Raw genomic sequence first — 22,470 nt, 5'->3', positions numbered from 1 at the left:
GACAGGTGAACATAAACAGGATCCAAATAGAGGTAAGGCAGACATCCAAACAAGCTGGACGGGAACTGGCGAACAGACTGGGCAGAGTAAACTGAAACAGGTAATCCAAAACAGAATCAAGGTGCCGGGGCTCTTACCAAAACAGAGAGAGTAACCGAGGAGGAACAGGAGCACGGGCATGTGAGTGTGACGGACCAACAAATAACTGAGGAGCAAGTGAGGCTTAAATAAAACAGGCGAACAGGTGAGCAGAGGGAACTAATTAACCATAGGACGGTGGAAGCAATAACGATGCTGACAGAAGAATAAACCTAAGACTGAGGATAACACAAAGCACAGAGCACAGATAAGGACTAATACAAGACCGGAAAACTTAAAACCATACACAGACTAAACAGGAACCTAAAACAAGATAGAACCTACAAAAGAAATAAAACCTGAGGCAGGAGAGAACTAACTTCACCAAACAATAAACCTAGACCAAAACAGAACGTTACATTTTACTGTTGTTTCTGGAATAAAACTAGTTTGATTCCAAAAGGGGGATGTACATATCAGTAAATATTAGATAAAATTAGAAAAACATAAAATAGAAAAACAGGGTGCAGGATTTTTGACATGAGAATGGCATCTATTGAAGAGGAACTGAGAGAGGAACTAGAAAAAGCTGTTCCTGCGTAACAGCCAGTGAGAAAGCTAATCTGCAGAATGATTGAGCAGAAGATGCAGAAAACATTGAAATCAGATTTGAAGAATTGAAAAAATAAATAAATTTAATTAAGAATTTAAAGTGATTTGAAGAATTTGAAAAACTTGAAGAAATTAGAAAAATTTTCAAAAAAAATTTGAAAGAATTTGAAGATTAAGAACAATTAGAAGAATGGGAAGAATTTGAAGGAATTCGAAGCAATTTGCATTGATTCCAATGGGAACAGCCAAAAAAATCGCACAAAAAGTTAAATATTTTAAAAAGTGTAAAAGTTAACCATAACCATTAGATATAACAGGCATGCCGGGAACGAGCCGAACGTTTTGACACCAAAATTGTTGAAATTAGATGAAGTAAGCGGGCGTAGTTAGACGTCGACGTAATAATAATAATAAAGAAAAACAGGAAAACAATAAGTGAGAAGGCTGTATAGCATTCTCACTGATTAATTACAAGAAGAGTGTAGGTGGAGCAGAGCAGCTTCAGAGGTGCGTTAAAGTAGAACAGGTGCTGTAAAACGACCTGATGGTGTTTCCTCCAGGATTAAAACAGGAACTTTTTCTGAAGCACCCGGAATAGGACATCTGGGGTTATAGAGGTTACAGCAATGTCGTGTGTAAAGTAGTGTGTGTGCGATGTGTGGTCATTTTAATCCAAGGAAGATTTGGACATCGTTATAGGAAAAAATGTACTTTGATTTCAAACCACAATTAACTAACTTTTGATTCCACAGACACGGTGATTCACATCCGAGGTTTAAAAGTGTTTGTGTGTGCGTGCGTGAATTCTTTTACAGGATGACCAGAGGCCTGTGAAAGGAGAGAACAGAGAAACTATGATAAAATGTCTCATTAACTATTACATTTCTAAAAATAGGTTTCCTGACAGGATGAAGATGGAACAATAAAAGGTGGTAAGGATTAATTAGCATCTGAAAAATAATTGGCTGAAATCTGTGCACAGACTAAATTGATATGGGGTAAAGTTTTGTTTCTTGTTGGAGTGTTCAGTTAATTTCATTACAGGATGCACTCTCTGACTGGAAGGAGTTTTTCGGGGTTGCGACGTCAACCTCCCAGGATTCACAGGTAGCACACGAAATTTGACATCTAAAGATTGTTGTGTAGTTTCAGATTATATTGGAGATTCCTAAGGAATGTGAAGGAGGGTCCACAAACCCCCAGACCTCGGCTGAGTGCGCGCTAAGGTCAACGAAGGACAGAAGTGGGGGTTGTGATTTAGGGTGCTCTGACCAGAGTGCGGAGCCGTGAGGTCCCACCACAGGGTGCCAAAGGAAACACCGAGACCAGCGCAGAACCAGAGTGGGAAAGTCATCAAAAGAAAGTGGTCAGAACCAAGGTGGACCAACCCGTACCAGACGGTGGAACGCACTTCACACGCAGTCAGGCTCAAAGGAAAAGGCGACACCTGGTATCATTGGAGTCAGTGTGCAGCCACTGAGGAACCCCAGCGCTCTCAAACATCAGGTGTGCCAGGATTTACAGGATAACACCACAACGCTGTGAAAGGGAGCCTATCGGTGAATCCTCTACTCAACCACGGTCATAATAAAACCCGTAGAGAGATTCAGTGAGCTTAAGCTCACTCACAAAAATCGCGCAAAGGAGACAGAGCAGAAGAACAAAGAAGAAGAGGCGGAAGAAGTGGGCAGTGAGCTGCTCTCCTTCTCCAGAGAAAAAAAAAAAAAAAGAAAAAAGCATAAAACAGAAGAGGCGGAAGTAGTGGTTTTTACCTGACCACATGGTGTTGTAGCAGCTCTTACACTCAGAGAGAAGAAGAAAAAAGAGAACTCAGAGAACTAAAAAAAAAAAAAAAAAAAAAATTGTTTTTATATATGTATTTTTGCATTTCTTGTTGAAATTTGTGTGTTTCTCCACAGGTGTTTTTCCACAGGGGTACTAAAATAGCATGAACCAAACCCCCTAAGGGTTGTGTTGCAGGAGGTTTATTAATATCAGTTGTTATTGTTACAGGTATATTGTGGTATTTTTGCGACTTTCCATTCCTGAACATGTCCAGCTGATCCACCTAGGAAGACCACAAAGACGCGCTATTACAGCAGCATCCAATGACTGGTGCTTAGAACAATATGGCGGAGTGGAATTAAATTACAGTCGGAGGGCGACAACTACCTTTCAGGTCCACCTTTGTGATATTATAAAGTGCGGTAGTAAAATTAATTATGGACAGTGGAGCAGATAAATAAAAAAAAAAATTATTAGTTGGCAGACACACCTGCATTTCACTTCAGATTTTCCTGTACACAAAAAAAAAAAAAAAAAAAACACATTAGAAACAAACACATTGGCGGATGCGATTAGGAGAAAACGTTCAGATTAAAAACAATCAAGATTATTATTAAACCCCTAGGATGTTAATTGTTTTATGTCAGAGCTGTTATTAGTGAGCTATAAGACGGTCAAACGCATTCGGACAAGAGTTTCTGGTCTGAAAACATTTGGGATTTGGCTCCTAATATGAGGGATTTAACTTTTTACTTAACTCATCTAATACATATATAGATATGTTTTGAAGTTTAATAAACCCACAAAGGGTTTTAATAAGATTCAAAGAGGTACCTCTAAGATACAATAAGCTTCGCAAAATACAACATGCATGAGAAGAAATAGGGGACGCTGCTAAAAGAAATTCATTTTGCACCAAAATGTAAATATACGTGATGTAAGCATAGAGCATCTTAAGAAATTATTCAAATGGCTGTATCTGGATTATACTAATATCGTGGTAACCATAGGCAGTAATAAAAGAATTAGAAGGATTGCGCACGGTCTCAGAAACCATGCACGAGTACTCCGGAATCTCTAACCCGTTCGAGGGGTGGATGACTGGTGAGTTTGGCAAGTGAAAAAGTCTGATCATCTCTTTTTATCTCTCTTGCAGCATTTGTAGCATTATTGATTACATGTGATTGTTGTTGCATGCAATGCATTTGCTCATTGACGGTCCGCCTCATATCCTCCACCATTGAAACAGAACCCCAGAGTCATGATGCCTTTGTTAGTCACAGTACCTGAGGAGGAGAACGAGGACACTGGGTTTAAGCTGATGCATGTATAAGATTTAACCAGAAGTATTACCGTTTTTGGGAAAATATGTGTTTTTCTTTTATTACTTATTACCATTACAATATAATCAAGTATTTACCAAAGGTGTTATAACAAACCAGTAAATTTAGGGTTTTCTACTGCAATAGTTTATGGGTGAACTCTTAAAAGAGTTCAAAAGGGGGAATTGTGGAATGTATTAACTTTGATTCATTTTTAGTACACATTTATGAAGGTATAACATGCTTTTATTGTGCAATATATTTGCTTTGAGGCCTGTCTGTTTACCAGAAGAAGAGAATGTGAATAGGTTCTGTGTATGAGTATCAGGAGAACTTTCAAGGCCAGTCCGAGGCAGTGGGAAAGAACAGAAACTCCAGTTCACATGCAGCTGGAGAAAATAATGAGGGAAGATAGTTATTAGGGAGTAAGATAGCGATAGGATGTGTGCGTCATTCATTGTGTGACTTTGTATAATCTGTGTTCTAACTTTAATAAAACTAGCCTGAGCGGGAGAGAGAGCGAGAGTTGTTGCCCGGAATCGGCAGGTGTACCATCTCTCCCCTTTGCAAAGGTGAAACTGAAATTCTGCGTCCATGGCTGAGTTATTATTTTAAAGTCCTGCACAACGAATTAACGAACCCGGGGAAGCAGACGGCTTCAACAACATAGACTAAAATAAATTAAAAAAAATAAAAAAAAACAATATAGATTTAGTCATTTTTAAATACATATATTCAACATTCTCCTTAGAGCAAACTACTAATATTTCAGGCAAAGAGAGAAATGTATCAAACACAAAAAGCCAGATTCTCAACGCTGAGCAGCGAGCTAACACAACCATAACGGTCCACTTTTCTCTTCCTCAAGGTTTCTTCCCTTTTGAGGGTTTTCGGCCGCTTTGATTTGTCAGTTCAGATAAATGTTGCGTTTTTCACGCAGCAACTCCCTCATTCAGCAGCCCACCACCCGGGTTCACGGCGGGGAGATCACACATCCTTTCCCTTCGTCGCTAAAACCAGGCCCGTTCAGCCCGCTGCCAAGTGCCTGTACGTGTGCGGCCATTCGCTCACGAGGGCGTGTGGGTTAGGGGTCTGACACAGGCCGAATGCACCAACTGTGGAGCGCAAAGGGTGAAGGAAAAAGTTAAGACACTAAAGCCTGGGAAAGTTTAGGAATTCAAAAGTCTTTTGCATATCGAGGAATATAAATTAGGGCTGTGTTTTAGGCAAGGGAGCAAGCCAGATCAAACAAACTTACTGCAAAACGCCTTCAGGTATTTTCTGAACAGATGAAGCATGTGCAGCGAGTCATGAGAAGAATGAGCGTGCAACGTGTTCAAGAAATATTTAACAGAACATTCTGACGGCCATTCTCTGAGTCTGGCATTGTGAGAGGAAAATAATGTCCATTAATCTCACAGTATCGTCTGCTGTCGATTTTTACACAAATCCAGAAGACAGAAATATAATGCAGTTATGAAGCCGAGTTGAGTGAAGCAGGTAATAGTGGAGAAGAGCCCGTTCATGTGATAATGACAAAAACCAGTCCCCTACAGATTGTCCTTCTGTTTTTGACTCTTTTTATCACTTAAATGTGTCAAATGAAACAAACTTCAAAACTACCAAGACATATGGAGCTGAGTAGATACACAAAGGCAGTTTTAAAATGAGGAATTCATTTAGTAATCTATCCAAACCAACCGATGTTAAAACAGAAAGCCCCGTTGTTAGATCAAGAGTTGCCATGAATGGCCGTGGATTTGGGACGGCTGAATTCCTTAAATCGCTTATAAAGCACAAGTCTGACAACACTGAGCAGACTAAAAGATGTCAAAAAGCAACACAATGTGACCAAACTAAATCCTGGACATCTCTCAGTCTGGAAAGAGTTACCAAACTGTCTCTACGGTCTATTTCGATCTGGAAGTGGTAAAATCCTCCACGGAGTAGCTGGTTAACCAAATTTACTCCAAGAGAAAAACTGACAACTCATCCAGGTCACAACAGAAGCCAAAAAAAAAAAAAACATCTCAACGCTGAAGGCCTCATATCTGACAACATGCAGCAACATCATATTGACTTTTAGGAAAATATTCAGTGGGCTGACGAGACAAACGGGAACTTTTGCTACAACCCAGCATTTCAGAGAAAGAACAAACAGGCTGGTAGTCTGACAGTCTGGACCAGCTTTGCTTCCCCCAATTATGACAGCATGAACTCAGGTCTCTACCAGGAAATCTTGATGTAAAATGTCCAGCCATTAGTTTCTGGTCTGAAGTTCAAATGCACTTGGATTACGCAGCGGGTCAATGACTCAAAGCACACCAGCGTGTCTACATCTGAATGACTCAGAAAAAACATGGAGGGGGAGGTTTTTGGAGGGACCTTGTAAATGTTCAGATTTAAACCTGATCAACACGCAGTTGCATGAACTTAAACAGGCCGCCGATGGGTGGAAAAAAACAACAACAAAAAACAAAACAAAAAACAATGTTGCTGAATTAAAATAAATGTTCAATGATAAGTGGGCTAACATTCCTACCGAGTGGTATAGAAACTGCACCGCTAATTATCACACTTAATGGCAATTGTATCTGCCAAGAACCAGCTATTAGTTAAACCGCCTATTAGATTCAGGAGACAATTACTTTTCCACACAAGGCAAGGTGCGTTACCACAGAAAGCTTTATTTTCTGGATTCGACTTCCTCGTGAAGGTTGCGTTTAATCGTCTACTTGGTAACCATCCAGTCTGTAACCATCTATTCGGTCTTAGCGGCCAGCAGCAGATACTGAGGAAATCCGGTTGGTTGCAAACACAGTCCCCCCCCCCACACCTGACACAAATTATTTTATTTCGTTTCAATTTTCCTACATTTTATTCCATCTATTTTTTACTTGCTTTTATTCTGGCTTTGTTTCCCTATGTTTTAATCATGTAAAGCACTTTGAATTGTCTTTGTACTAAAATGTGCAGTACAAGTAAACTTGCCTTGCTTTAAATGAACACATGCACTAATATTTCCTTAGATCTTAATGACACTGGTCATTGTGATGCGTGAATCATTTAACGCCAGTAGCTGACGAGAGCAAAGAGGAACAAAACTTGCAGCTGTTGTATAACTGGATAAGAGGAGAAAGGCACAAAAAAAAAGAAGCTCTCAAAACAATGAAAATCAACTTAACTTGGATGAATGAATAATCAATCTGAGGCCAGCTAGCTGTAAAGCTGAACTTGGGTTAACGTGAAATAAAACGAATAAGAATAACTTTTTTCCATTGAACATTAGTCGACTGCATGACGCCCCAAAAGAGGATGAATCATAGTCTGAAAGCGCTCATTTCCCCGCATCTCTGCAGCCGTTTCACATCGCTAAACAGTGGTGACCACAGTTACAGTCAAACTGGGAACAGGACAACAAAGATTACAAGGTTACAAGCTGGACCCAACACATTTCGTCAAGTTAAACAATTTAGGAAATCAGCAAATGATCCCAAACTGCTGTGTGTGCCCAACAAGATAGCAGAAAGAGCCGTCAACCACAGCGATCTGTAAACAACACACATCAAAGCTCTGCCGCGCGGGTGCAAATATTAGCTTATGCTCTGTGAACTGATACTGAAGCTTCACAGTTTCAGGGTGATCCAGCTAGAGGTGAACTTTAAAACCCATCATGTGATCAGTTTCAACTTCCAGCTAAAACTTGACGCGTTTCAAGGAAAACTCTGTCTCACAAAACTCTGTGCTAGCCGATTTGCTGGGGTGCAGGGGTTTGAGATCCTCCCGGCTGCAAGCACTCCTCATCCTAGGCAACTGCCCCGGTTGTCTTGGAAACCATTTTAAATGCTCCCTTTATTAAGACTAGACTCAGCAACAAAGCTCTTACTCTCCCAATTCACACAAGCATGCACGGATACACACACAAAGTAGGGGGTGGTGGGGGGTTAACCCAGGGCAGTGCAACATGCATTCCAGGACAGGAGACAGACTGCTTAAGATCGCCCATCAACCCCCGCACACGATCCCATTCAGCACACACTGAGGAAGGGGGGGGGGGGGGTCTGTTGCCCCCTCTGTTGAGCCCCAATCTGTGGTCAAAGCTGTACCTCTCAGGACATGACAATGACTTAATAACAACTCGGAGTAGGAGGCGAAGAATGGGTATGATCAAATAACACACTTATGAAGGCCAACACAAGCGAACAAAACATCATCCGACAGGAGAAGAAGACAGCGCGGCCGGAGAACAGACACTAAACAAGAACCGAAAACACACACAGTATCTATCCAGCCCTGCTGCTGAACTGAGTTCATTTTCTGTTTCTGCAAAGCAGCCAACTCCATCTACTCCACAGACATCAGTGGCTGTATGCCTGGCTCTGACTGCTGGAAGGCTGTGATGCACACCTGTGTGCCTGGGCACCACCATATCTGGGTAAAACCAACATCGGTTTGGCAGATTAAACAATGCCGACAAAAAAAAAACAAAAAAAAAAAAAAAAAAAAAAAACTACTTTGGGATAAATGGTGACAGACGAAACCCCTGATGACCGTTTGTCTACTTTCTGTGATACAGTCAGAGGCTACTACTCGACAGGCAATGTGGCCAGATTTTCAAAATTGCCTTTTTTCATAGCCAAGGCTTGCAGAGCTGCATCATAGCTCATGTTGATTATCAAACAAGCGTAGGTTTTCCCAATAAACAACCAAAAGTGTATTTTACACTTTGCAATGACACCCTGAAGGAGAGACTGTACTTGTTGTTGCAGCTCCCGCTCTGCCTGGTGTCATGTGACCCGCTTTGCTCGCTGTGCACAGATAACCGCTGCTGGCTTGCAGCTGACGCAATGATCATTAAATTATACATCATTAGCAAACTACTACGTGTAGGTAGGACCTTCTGAAATCCAACAATGCTAAATATTCTAACGCTAGCCTAGCACTTTAGCTAAAGCCACCACATGGAAAACATGAGTTTATTAAAGACTGCAGCTATAAGTCAGTGTCTGTTTGACAAGAAGCATTGAAATGATAGTTTTCTTAAACTGGTTAATAATCGCTTAAAACGCTGTTTGCAGGAGCATATTAAGGTTTGCCTGTAGAAACTCTGCTTGGGACAAAGTATCTGTGGCTGTCAAAAAATAAATAAATAAATCATACAAGCACCAGCAGAGTAAAGCTTGATGCACTTTGCCAACAAAGTGACAATAAATATCTTCGCTGTCTGCTGTTTATAGCACGAGATAATAAGCAGTAGTGGGGATCGACCTTGTTCTGGAGTTTAAACACTTTAGCTTCAAAGGACAACCTGACATGAACACATTAAAGTTTTTTTTGGTTTGTTTTTTAATTCCAAAAAAAAAAAAAAAAAAACAAACCAACTGGACTATTTTTCTGTAGTTGAAGACGTTTCGCTTCCTCTCCAGGAAGTTTTCTCAATTCAAAAAGTCTGGAGTAATGTGCAGTACCAAGTTTTTTACTGCTGACTAACAAAGGCCTTGTAATGGCTTAGATAACATGCAAATTCAACCGAAACAGGTCCACCCCTTAGTAATGGGCAGTCGATAAAGTCATTAAGGCTGCAGATCAAACTTTTGTTTTTTAAATAAATAAAAAATAATATGAAAGATTGCAGCATCTGGAACGTAGGAAATAAGTCAATACGATTGACTCATCTAATAGTTCTCTTACCCCATAGTTCTGTCAATATAAACGTCCATAGGTGTCTGAATTTGTAAATGTAAGTCAACATGAATAAATTTCATGTTGACTTACATTTTTACAAGTTCTGTTTTCTCTGTCTTTTTCCTCTTCTCATTTAATAGAGGTTGTTGAACAACTTTCAGGTGCACCACTGCCACCAACCGGAGGGTGGGTAACAGCTTCATCAGGGGTTGAAGATTCGTACTCGTAAATTTCTGATCCGTGCTCGTTGCAAAGTTGTAACTTCTAATCTTGTATTCTCACAGACAAAACATCTGCTGTCACACATGCGTATGAGTTCACAAGGAACAAATACAAATATTAAACTTATTCATGTTTATTGACTTACATTTACAAATCCAGACTACACATACATTTATATTGACAGTTATCTTACCCCATAAAAACAGGCATCCCTCTGATACAGCTCATTCATATTTGCACCTGTGGGTCTGACTCCCTGCCTTAGTTTGGAGCAAACAACACGTTGACCGCCCACATCAGACAATGTACAGTTATAGTGACAGAAGTATTGGTAATGGCACGTTCGATCAGTCTTGCCCGCTTTTAGTGAACCTTTCATGTTGCTTTAGTCTGGTATTGTGCGGGATATCTGTCCTTAACCCCTGCTTCTCAACAACCACAACGGTCTAAAATCCTTCACAGTAAAACCTGCAGGGAACTTTGTCACCAGCTTCCCCTGTTCTAAGCTAGCTTTGACACCAGTTGCTCGTGGGCCATCTGGTCTTTTAGGACAGCAGGCAATTTTCTCCTTGTTTTAGCGTGCTTGTGCCAGATGCTTTTTTTTTTTTGCTCAGCCCATTCACCCATGTTTATGTTTCACGTTCACCATAAAAACTGTCCGGGTGCCGCACTCATTCGCTTAATTGATGTTGAGATAATGTTTTGACGTTAACCAATTCAGATTCATCAACGTCCACATCTCAAATCAAAACAGTGATTTTATCCCTCTTCCCTAGAAGAGCGCAAGGAAGGATGAACAGACGGATGCATGGATGGATAGATAAATTGGGTGGTGACAGAAGAACGGTTGGACGGGTAAACTGCTCGAGGGATGTTAGATAAAATGAGAGGGAATACAGTCTGGAAATTGAAATGGTTTTCTATAGTCCATTTTGTTTTTCAATAACTGAATAACACAAAATCAATTTTAAGTAATTCCTGAAGTGAATGTAAAAGTGATCAATAGATAAGTGTTGGGAACAAGAGAATAATTCCTAAACATAAATTCAAATAAATTCCTTTATTTAAATGCTAACAGAGGCCAAAATATTTGCAACTGCAACCTCTTAAAATTGAGAACATCAACAGGTCATATTTACTTTGATAACTTCCCAGCAAAACCTCTAAGTTTGGAAATCATTGCAGCCTTGAATGTTAAGATAACGTCACACTTAAGATCTTTAAGGTTCCTACTCATTACGAACTCTCATACTTTTCCAGACCCAAATGCCTCTTCAACCATTTTCATAACATTCTGGACATTTAAAAATACTTGAATAAGCTACAAATATAGTCAGGTTTCATTTTTTAGAGAGCGGTTTCACTGGTTTTGTGCCATTTAGATCAAGCTGGATTTGCTCTATTTCTAACTGAACGCTCAGACTTGTTAAATAAAGAATGAAGTATTTTATAGAGTTCTATACAGTTTTTCAATATTTATACCAAATATTCCAGAGAATAAAAGCTTTAGTGTTACGTTTTAGACCCAGTTTAAGAACAGGTCTAGATTAACCTGAATCTTAAGTTGTCAGCACCACACAGTGAACTTGACCAAATGACGTTTTGGATAAGTGTGCACAGTAAGTTAAAAAACAACATACTGATGACTAAATTAATGAAATCCTCAAATAAGCGACAAATAAGCGACAAAGCATAGCAATGCATAACGTTTTTGGAAAATGGTCTTATTAGACTTATGTCCTTTAGACAGTAGACATTTTTAAAAGCTTGGAAAAAAAAATCAAAGATTATTTCAAACCCAATTCTCCTCTTTTCATCCCTTTCTAGACCTCATCGAGACTTTTTAAGACTATGTAGCAATCCTGGATCCATCTTCACCTGCACAATCTCTGAAAATTACAGCTTTCACCACAACAGCATGCTATGCAACCACCCATCAACCTCCTAGACAGTAGCTCCATGGGGCTAATTACAGAGAGCACAATGGGCTACTTAAAGCTCCAGTGAGCAGGGGTTTGGTAACAACTGGCTGGTACCGACTCTTCACATCTTGCCAACACCAAGCATTTCAGCAAGTGACTGAAAGTGTTTTATCTATGAAAAGAAAACGCAGAAACCCAAAGTAGAGCTACTGCTTGATTTATTCGCTCTAGATGCATCATTGGTGGTGCATCAAAGCAGAACAATGCTGTTGTCAGGTATAAAAGCCTCAGTTTTTATAACCACAACATTGTACTTTTATGTGTAGCGTATAGCTTGTATTAATCTCTCTTTCTGTGCTCACACATCCTTTGTTCAGACATCAAAAAGAGAATCGTTCTCAAAACCTTGGCAAACATTTCTACATTTTACCGGTTTTGGTCATTGTATGATCTATCCTTTATGTTGCACTTCACGTAGATTATATTATCTTATTAAAAAATAAAATAACTTTTTTTACAAGTCAACGTTTTGTCTGCTAAATATCTGATTTGATTAAATGTGCCAATAATTGAAATAAAAACATTTAAAAGTCACTTAAATCAGATTTACAATGGAAGTTATGCTAGATTTTACATAATGGTTTAATTAGTTTTTAAATCGTTTAAGATTTCCCATGCTACAGCAAACTGGCTTAAATCGGAGGCAACCAGACTTTCACTCGAGAATTTGTAGCATCTCCTATGCTACATTCAACCAGGAAATGATTTCAACTATCACCGTGGACCATAACCTTTGGTTTGGGTGGCCTGCACAGCGATTCAACTGCAGGTCAATCATCTTGTTGGTAGTGTTGTCATTCTCCGGCCACATTGATAATGTGTTGCACATTACCAATGTGGGACTGCTCTAGTCAAACCCATTCAGGGGAAAGGAGGGACTTTCAGCAGAACTTTCCAAGCTGATTGGGCGAAGAGACACATAGTACCCGCCTACCAAAGGTTTGTTTAAGCCAATCATGGCATCAAATGAAAATGTTGAAAGCAGCAACCACAAGTTCTGCTGGTCAAGGCGTGCTTATTTGGATGGTGACACTCGGGGGTTCTGACAAAACAGATGAGATAGCAGCAGCTACGCGTGCGTCCTCCTGCACTGCCATGTTTATGTTGGTTCGGTAGAGGATTCGGCGTCTCCTCCTTTCGTCACAACTGGTATGTCCCGCCTTAAACCATAATACAGGGTTCTCGAGAGTGCATTTGTCAAAAAAATAAATAAATTACACTGAAACAATACTGTTACAGTGCTACGTGCTAAGCTAACAGTAAGATACGGGTGCTTGAGAGCAACATATAAAAAGGTCAGTAAAGCTCTTGAACGCGCATCAGTGAAGTTGTAAACCTCCCGGACAACAAAAGCCAACGCTAGCTGTTATTAGCTTGAAGCAGCCCAGTGACGGGCTTCTGTCTGGGCGCCGCACTCGAGCTGCACGATGCAATGCTCCACTGCATCAAATCCTGGTGAGGACCCTGTAATACTGCTACGCCATTGGGCCGATTCGTTTAGGTTCGGTCCCAAATGGTTGAGCCTAGCGGGACTAGGTGGATTCTCGTTTATGTTATGAACAAATAATACTGCGAGGATTCAGCTTGCAGGCAAGGTTAGCGCTGTTAGCCCCGCCCACAGACTGGTATAAGAAATAAATCAAAATAACAATTTAAATCCTTCTGGAAGCTTTTAACATAAATGCACACTTTAAAGATTTTTGATGCAATCATTGGTTTAATATTTAAACATTTATATTCAGGTAATTATTTATGTTTTATTGCATGTTACCACACAAGTTAAACAGTGACTTTTTGTCCATTCGATTGACTGTTTTCCCAACGTTATTTGTACGCAGATTATCTAAAGCTTTACACAAAGTATATGTACAGCATTCCCATCAGTCTGCAATGACTCAGTTATTTTCAGAACAGTCATACCACCATAGTCTATAGTGTCTCCAATGGGTAGTAAAAGGTCCTTTCTGTAAATGGTCAGGTTCTGTGGATGACAAGATTCTTGCCAAACAAGCTGAAACCTCATTAGAGACGTGGTGAGGGATCAGCATTGTGTTTTATGGCATTCATTTAACATAGGTGTAGCTTTACAGTGGAGCCATTTCTCCTTCCTCCTCCCCCGTCTTTACTGCCTCTGTTTATCTCCATCTGTCTCTGGGGTGCCAGAGCCTGGTACCACCAGCCTCCCTCTCTCTCTCCTCTCTTAAAGCTGCGCCTCAAAGAGTCAATTCTCCTCTCTAATGCATCTGCAAGCGTAGGCTGCACCCTCCTTTCACACACGGATAAACATGGACATGCTGACTGTAGATCCATAAACAGCCCGCTATGAATGCAAGATGTGGATGAAAACATTTGCGTGTTTGTTCCGATCGATCATGGTCTCCTGCTCTACTCTCCCTGTCAAATGTTCACCGACACCCAAGACAAATGTCCAACATGCAAATATAGTTCATGCCAAAACAAACAAAACAAACAAAAACGGTAAACCCTCAAGACATTCAAGGGTTTTATCCGGTAGGATCATCCTGCAATCATGTGCAATAATCAGAGAGGGCCCCGTTTGAGCAGTAAACAAATCCTTCCACAAAACCACAGCAGAACATCAGAAGTCGCCCTGGAAGTGTCACTGAAACCCTGACAGGGTTGGCTGCAGCAAAGATAACAAGTAGGGGGGGAAAAAAAACAAAACACCAAGTGCACAAAGTGCATGAGCGTCAGAGTTGTGAGCATTTCTGACATAACAAACCCTGGGCCAAATTATAGTTTTGCTGCGACGCATTCAACAAGCCAAACCGATGCTTTTTTCCCCCCAGTGCAGCTTGCCTCAGTGCTCCCACTTATCCTGTCTGCTTCAGACAGATCAGTAGCCGGTGCCAGAGCTGCTGGAAGGATATTCCTGATGAAAGCACATCAAGGAACTGCTTTTGTGAAGAAATCTCCATCCTAACATTACCATTACCTTTTGTCAAAATGTTTTTGGGTTTTTTTCAGTTTCAAAATATAAAAGTTAACCATGAATTTACGGCAGATGCTTATACAGCAGACAGGCTTTAAAAATGGATCCAAGGATGGGCGAACAGCAGGAAGGAATGAAAAACACAAGGAGGAAAGAAATAAGGGCACAAGAAAGAAAGGAAGGAATAAAAGGACAATTAAGGCTGGAGAGGACAAGGGAGAAATGAAGGGCACAACATTTAGACCATGGGAGAGAAAACTAGGAAAGTCCAGAAATATAAATATTTTTCACACTTTCATTTTTCTAAACATGTTAAAACTTGGGAAACACTGAAACTGAATTCCACTTTTGTCCTGAGCCGGATTATCAATGAGTCGTATCAAAACAAAGGACAATCATGCTAACCACTGCCATGCTATTGATTTTATTAAATATGAGTGACTTGGAAATACAAGTATTACCAACAACTTTGGTTACAAAATAAATAAATAAATAAATAAAAAGTGACAGATCAGTCCTCTCCTAGCCACCTTAGTGGTGCAGACAGTGCAACTTCGCCACAAAGAATCCCACACAGCTCAGCACTCCACCAGGCCGATGTTATTAAAACGGCTCTTCTACAATCACAGCTGATCAGCATTTCCTCACAGTTAAAACAAACAAAAAAAAAAGCAAGGAAGTATCCATCCAGCCCAGAGCAGCATTGCCTCAACTAAGAGGATGAATAAAGAAAACATCTTATAGCTCAATAGGTTAGCACTAGACCTTGCACTCGGTCGCATGAAATCAGAAGAAGCGGGACATCTCGTCGTGCTCGAATCTTACAGCTGAAGGTTTGGAGCTGCATTGCGGAGCTGATGTAGAGATACGAGAGAGGCTGTTAGAGAGATGCAAGCTGACAGCAAAGGAAGGAAACCAGTTTCCGTACTCTGCCCAGGGGTTCTGTTTATGGTTTCAGGCCTGAGAGGCTTAACCATCCTGGATGGTATGCCCTAAAATATAATTCCTCTTACAGCATCTGGTACTTTATAAGTTGACAAGTGCTAAGATAGATAGCAGGCGTGGATACCTAAAACCAGAATACCTAGAACCAGAACCAAACATGGAGAAGCAGCATTTAGTTCCTATGCTCAAATTATCTGGAACAAACTTCCAGAAAACTGTAAAAGTGCGGAAAGCCTGAGTTCTTTTAAATCAAGATTAAAAACACATTTGTTTAAAATTGCCTTCAACTGTCCTAGTTAACTGAATCACCACTTTTTTGTTCTATTTTCTATCTATATTTTATTCCTACTTGCTCTTATTCTGTTTTATTTTGCTATATTTTAATCATGTAAAGCACTTTGCATTGTCTTTGTACTGAATTGTGCTATATAAATAAATTTGCCTTAAAGGATTCTGATTATTACTTGCGTTACAGAAGTATTTATACCCTTTAAATCTCATTATGACCATATGAACCGGAAAAGTCTGACATTCCTCTGTATTCAGAGGCAAAATACATTACAGAACAAAGGCGCAACTGCAGAAGACATGCTATATAGCAATGTAGGAAGAAAAAGAAAGCAGCTGTAGTCAGATGAAACCTTTCGGCGCATGTGTGGAGTAATCAAAACACTCCACAGTCAGACGTGGTGCCGGTAGCATCGTGCTGTAGGAAGCTAATTTGAGCTAACGGCTTGACAGAGGCAGATAATTACATGGTGGTCCTGGAGAGAGAAGCTGGTGGAGATGCACACTGTAGCAGACCAACAACCCAAAACATCCAGCAGACCAACAACGGGATGGTTCAGACGAAAGCCCAGACATAGATCCAGTTTTCAACGTTGGAAAGAGAAACGTGGCGTTGACACGTGTCCACTAACTAGCAAAGAGAAACGGACAAACATTTTCGTCTCTAGATGTGCGAAGCCTGAAGAGACATGACTAAAAAGAGTCAAAATTTTGATACAAAGATGCCCTGCACCGTGATGGTCTACTACATGAAATATGTTTATTTCACCGTGGCGAAACGTAGGCTGAAGACTTTTAGCTGAAGACTTTTGCACCTCGGCAGCTTCTAGCTGAGGAGTGATGACAACCACAGCAGTAAAGTTGCAAACAGAAGCTCAACAGCGATAAAGGATACATTTTAATGGCTCCTGACTTTGTGCCGATGGCCATCAGCTGCAGCCTGGGGTCAAAGGCCAGGGCGCTGGGCTGATGGGGGAACCCATGCTCCACAGTCTGGGAGGAAGAAGACAAGAGGGAGGGGGAAAAAAATGACACAAGTTTACCAGATGACACAAGAAACAAAGACAATGCACTTCATTAGCCCATTTTTCACCCAAAATGCAGCCAGCTTTTTTTTCCCCAGTCAGACTGTTTATTTAGCGAGGCGTCTAAAAGGGAGGACCCCTTTAATAAAGTCAGAGAGGAACTTTTTAAAAAGGCCACTGAATGGCAGGCCTGACGCTTTATTGCCATGCTCCGCAGACCTTGTTAACTGGGATTAACATCAATTCACGCACACACACCCCTCTACCCGTGGCACGAAAATGACAGACAGCTGGGAATGCATTCCGGTCTGCACAGAGAAAGAGAACAGAGTTTAGTGAAGGGACTTCTCCTGGTTCTTCTGCCTTTGAGACAGAGCCAGATCAAAGCAAACGGACCGCCTCTGTGACGGTGGCAGCAGCTGGTACCGAGCAGCAACGCAAGCGCGCCGCTCCACCACAGCAAACAGGTCCGAGGACTTTAAGCGCCATGCGGCATTCAGACGAGCCGACTGTACGCGGCCCTGAGGCACCTCACCGCCCACCCGCGCACAATCCCCCGTCAGAGGCGTTTACTTAGTGGGTGCCTCTGCAGACGTCTTGTTTAGACCAACAGAACAGGATGCACAGACACTCATTAGAGTCCGATAGGATGCAGGAATGCATCTGATAATTAGGATGGGGAAGGGAGGGGGGGACAGTAAGGATATCTGGAAAAGTACAGAGAAGCTCTCAGTGACATGAAGATCTAACCTGGGAGAGAAAAAGAAAATACAGCAAGCGGAGCTCTGAACAGCCGGATTAACAGAGTAATCAGCTCATCGCTGCGTCTTGCTGCGGCAAACAATGGAGGCAGAAGTTCCACCATCTTCGGCCAGCTGCGCTAAACAGATCTCGGAATAACATTAAAGCGACGTTGCCGCGTTTAGCTCTGCACGTACGGGCTTATTTAGGGTGCCAATCAATGCAAATGCTTCTTTTTGATCCACTGTATAAACGAGGACACGCTGTATATACCTGATGCACCTTGTCCTACTTTTGGCACCTTCTTCTGATTACTGAGCATATGTGACATGTGAATTTCTCCAATGTGAGATCAATAAAGCCTATCTTATCTCATCTTATCAAACTCAAGCAAGTTAGCGTCTTAAATACTCAGGATTTTGATATAAAATAAATGATGGTGACTGATGATGATCCAAACTGCCACGGTGATCAGCCTGGACGTCTTGGCAGAGACGTGGATGGATGCGCTCTCGGGGCGTGGCAAAGACGTCCGTTTGCCTAAACAGGCCCCATGGCCACTGAGCATTCTGCAAACATCAGCTTTCCTAAAGGACCGAAAGATTAGCCGGGTGTTGTGAGAAAGCGCCGCTCTGAACCTTTTCTCCTCAGCTGATGCTCAGACAGGGTGTTGGTAACCTTTGGGATTTCACGCACAGCAATATAATGATGCTCTGATGCTTAATGAGGGTAAAGAGAAATCCAGGTGATAAAGAGTTTTTGCAAATCGAAACATAAAGAAGTTTAATAAATGTGCACATAAGGGTGGTCTCCTCCATGAAAAAGCCACACCAGGCCTTTACAGCCTGTGGAAGCTTTACAACCACATATCTCGATGCATTTTACGGGGATCTGATGCAACGGGCTGACTATGAAGTCTTTGTACTTAATGTGGAAGTGAAAGTGGCTGATGCATTGTTTTCCAAAAACCTTATTAGGATCCCAATGAGAAGGTCTGCAGCCGTCTACTGAATCTGGAGAAGGTGAGAGCGCAGGAGTCGCCTGTGAGGCACTATAACGACAACAGTTATGATTCGCTGCGTGTTGTTGGGCAATCAGATGCTACGGTGAACCAATCGAGACCTGAATGATCTACAGAACTCGTTCTTCAAAAAAGGTGACGACTCCTCTGGACAGCAAACATCTCCCTAAAAAAAATATCATCTCCTCTAAAGGTCAGCTTGTGATCTTCGTGTGAGGAAACGAGCGCAGCCACTGAGATAAATCGAGTTACAGTATCGTGAACTTGAATCCGCATTTCTATCTGATTCCTCTTGCCGAGTGAGACGGCAGTGGTCATAGATTTGCATTTAAAACCCATTTCAGAACGTTTAATAGAAACAGAATACCACGTGAAAGTTTTGCACAGGGAGCCTCTCCGGAGCGTTTTCAGTCTCACCTAACCAGAGTTCAAGGCTACGGCAGATTCAACTCGTCTCTTCCCGATACCAGCGTGCAGTTCAAAGTTTCTGTCGGTCAGGCAGCAGGGCCCCCAAAAAAAACAATCATTAAAGCGTCTCGCTGGACACCAATTACACAAAAGACTACTGCAAACTGCTCCTCAGGACACCACAGGTGTAGCGGCAGTCTTTTATAGCTATTTACCATCTCTTAAATTGTTTTTTTTTCTCCCCCTTTTATATGTTTTCTTTAACTTTCATCCCAATAAAAGCTCACGATCACATTTGAGCTGTTCTTTACCCTCTATAATTGCTTGATTTCTCTTACTTTTGATTTTTCGTATTTTATAGGTTTACTTCTTTTTTTAATGTGCGTCTCTAGTAGTTTTTATGCCTGTCTTTCCTTCTTTTTTTTTTTTTAAACATCTGTAAAGCACCTTGTGCCCCACCTGACTATTTGAGAAGCGCTCTATAAATAAAGTTTTATTGATTGAACATGTGGCTTGCTTAGTGTGGATCTAAAACAGTCCTGGTAAACGGGTCAAAACCACTACTACGAAATGTTAAATGTTCTGCTAAACCAATAAAGCTTACTTTAGATGTAATTTGTCACATACGGAATATGTCAGTCAGTTTTCCTCTTTGTTCTGTTCCACACTCTTATTAAGTCTGCATTTCTGTCCCAACTCAATGTTCTTTTTTTTTTATTATTATTAAAAATAAAAACACTGCAAATGTTTCCCGTTTTATTTAGTTTTTACCCATCTCATGGTGTTGAAATCCCTTTGATATTTCATACTTTATCAATTTCAACTAGGTAAAGATATTTTGTAGTGTATTTTATAGGGTAAAGTGTAAATCCACCATTTTCAATATTTGAGATGAGGGGGGAATCTTGTGTTTTTTTTTTTTTTTTTTTTTTTAAGAAATAACAAACCTTAATGTAATTTTAGTACTGGAACAAATTCATGCCAATTCCATTTTTTTAAATAGAAAAAAATATGTTGATAGATATTCCTATTGCACATTTTAAGAGCAGGGACATGGACGGAGAACCAAATGAGGGCTATGTTACAAAAGTTTGAAGTTATCATTAAGGCGGGTGACGTTTAAATTCCCCCAAAGATCACATTAGTTATTTGTTGTTGTTTTTTTTACAGTTTATCATCAAACATACGTGCTTAGCAAAAGGTCGGGCCCATGACAACAGTGACTGCTGCTTATGTGGCCCTTTGAGAAAAGCAATAACCCACCCCTGCCTGTAAAAGCGCCTTCATTCTAGTCAGAGGAAAGACGTAAGAGATGTTGTTCCACTACACTAGCAAGTCCAACTATTTAAAAAGTGATACGAGATAAAGACAACATTTGCTTATTTAAAGAGAGGTGAATTTGCACAGAAGCCAATGATTGGCTAGGTAGGTAGTCTCTAGATAGGAGTCTCCACCATGGCTTGAGGACATGAGAGTGAAACTCTGGCTCAGAACACAAAAGGCTGGAGCCCCCTTGCAAGTCAAATGCCTCGCTATCTACGTGGAAATCTGTCAAAGGTCTTTCATATGACCAAATGTTGGCAAACTGCTGCTGATCAACGGGATCCTTGTGCCTCTTGTGAAGTCATCGACACAAACACACAAAGCAGAGTCAGCTCCAGCCCGGTGGGACTGTCGCCATTTAGATCAAATCAGTAAGACGTGATCAAACTACTGGAACTACTTGCTCTTCTCTAATCTCATATAATCCCCACGAGTGACTTTAAAAAATGGCTAGTTAAAGCAATATTAGTTGGAGAGAAAAAAAAAAAGTTTTGTATGGTTTCTGCTATTCGCTTTGATGGGAGGCCAAATTAACCCCCCCACGCACACACGCACTTCCCCAAACACTCATCAACAAAGCCCGTCCGAGTCCAGCCTGCAATCAGCCCCATCAATCACCAGCAGCGCTGTCCCCTGTGTGCGGGAATCGCTGCACGCCGCCGGCCACGCACGGACGAGCAGCCCGGGCTCAGGGTCTTGCAGGCGGATCTCCGTCTGTCCTGAACGGCAGCCCCGTTTCTGATCAAACACACGCCCGGTTTTGGTTGCGTTCAGCCGGAGAGCTGCAGCCCCGCGTCCCCTCCCCTCCCCTCCACTCCTCGCCCCGTTACTTTACCTTGTTAAAAGCGAAGAGCTCCTGTTTTATCTTCTCCCTCTGCGGGTCCGTGCCCTGCCGACGAAACCTGAACTTCATCATCTTCGAGGCGGCCGGTGGGAGAGCGGACTAGACCGGGTGGGACGGATGGGGGGGAGCGGCGGGGGGGGAACCGCGGAGGAAGCGACCCGGAGTTAACGGCGATGCTAAGCTAGCTAACGGACTAGCCCATGCAGGCTTTAAACGCGGGGCTACAGCTGTAGCTGCTGCGAGGACAACTCTTCTCTAGCCTCTCCTCTCCTCCCGGGGCTGTTTAGGTCGTTGTGGGTTTGACCACAGCCCCCCCTCCCAATCCCCGGTTCACACGAAACTCGTCATTCTTAACCAATGACGGCAAAGGAATCTGCGGGAAAGCGCTCAGAAACACCCACGCGCCCGAGAATTTGGGAGAGGAGCGCTCGCTGTGCTACACGGAGTGCGCCGGCTCGGCGTCAGCGCTACAAGACGTGTCGCGGATAATGAAAGGTGAGCTGAAAACGACAAAACTCAACACACACCAGGTCAGTGGCCAATAAGAGTTAAAATCAGAATAACCCAACACCTTGATGCTCTTCGTTTAATAAACAGTCAAATAAAATAAATAATTAAATCCGGTTTATTTAATATATGCACTAGTTTATATACAAAAGTAACTTGAATCATCTACAGTTGTGTTTAAATGTCCTTATATTAACTGAAAGTGTAGCAACAGAGAGTACCCATGGAACTTTTTGGCCTCTTCTCTGATTACTGTTCTGTTCGCGTCGCCTCTCAGATAGAGCAAAGTGTCATGATTTAGGTTTTAAATTGTGCCATTCGCCTTCAGTTTTCAAATTACGGATTAAACTGTGCTCTGTTCAAAACCACGCTTTTCAAAATTTGTAACAAATGTTGAAAAGAAAAATACATTTCCCTTCCATTGAACAACTGCATGCTACTTTACGTTGGCCTGTCAGATAAATCCCTACAAAACACATTAAGGTTCGTGGCTGCAATTTGACAAAATTGGAAAACGTTTAAGGGGTATGAAGAGTTTTGCAAGGCACCAGAAAAATGTAATTCGCACACCATTCACCAGAGGTTACTAAAAATTTTAATGTCCAGCATTATTGAAATACATCACTTGTAGACAGCAGTCATTTAAAAACATGCATTGTACCAATAAACATTTATTAAGTGCAAATTGTGTGGCTTCAAACTTTATTTGCGGAAACCTCTCTTTTATAT

General features: G+C 41.4%; 1 protein-coding gene across 1 annotated transcript in view; it reads right to left on the bottom strand.

The window, feature by feature from the left end:
- The window catches only part of llgl1 (LLGL scribble cell polarity complex component 1), a 58,772-nt gene extending 37,129 nt beyond the window's left edge, over nucleotides 1–21,643 (bottom strand). The window contains exons 1-2 of the mRNA XM_012873099.3: nucleotides 21,226–21,643; nucleotides 16,768–16,865 (exon numbers count right to left, since the gene is read on the bottom strand). Coding sequence (XP_012728553.2) covers nucleotides 16,768–16,865; nucleotides 21,226–21,306 — 179 coding nt within the window. The 5' untranslated portion in view covers nucleotides 21,307–21,643. The remainder of the gene's footprint in view (nucleotides 1–16,767; nucleotides 16,866–21,225) is intronic.
- Between the last annotated feature and the right edge of the window lie 827 nt (nucleotides 21,644–22,470).

This window comes from Fundulus heteroclitus, chromosome 16 (assembly GCF_011125445.2).
Source record: "Fundulus heteroclitus isolate FHET01 chromosome 16, MU-UCD_Fhet_4.1, whole genome shotgun sequence".
Lineage (NCBI taxonomy): Eukaryota > Metazoa > Chordata > Actinopteri > Cyprinodontiformes > Fundulidae > Fundulus > Fundulus heteroclitus.
Note: the sequence above shows the minus strand (reverse complement) of the source record. Positions and strands in the feature narration are given on the sequence as shown.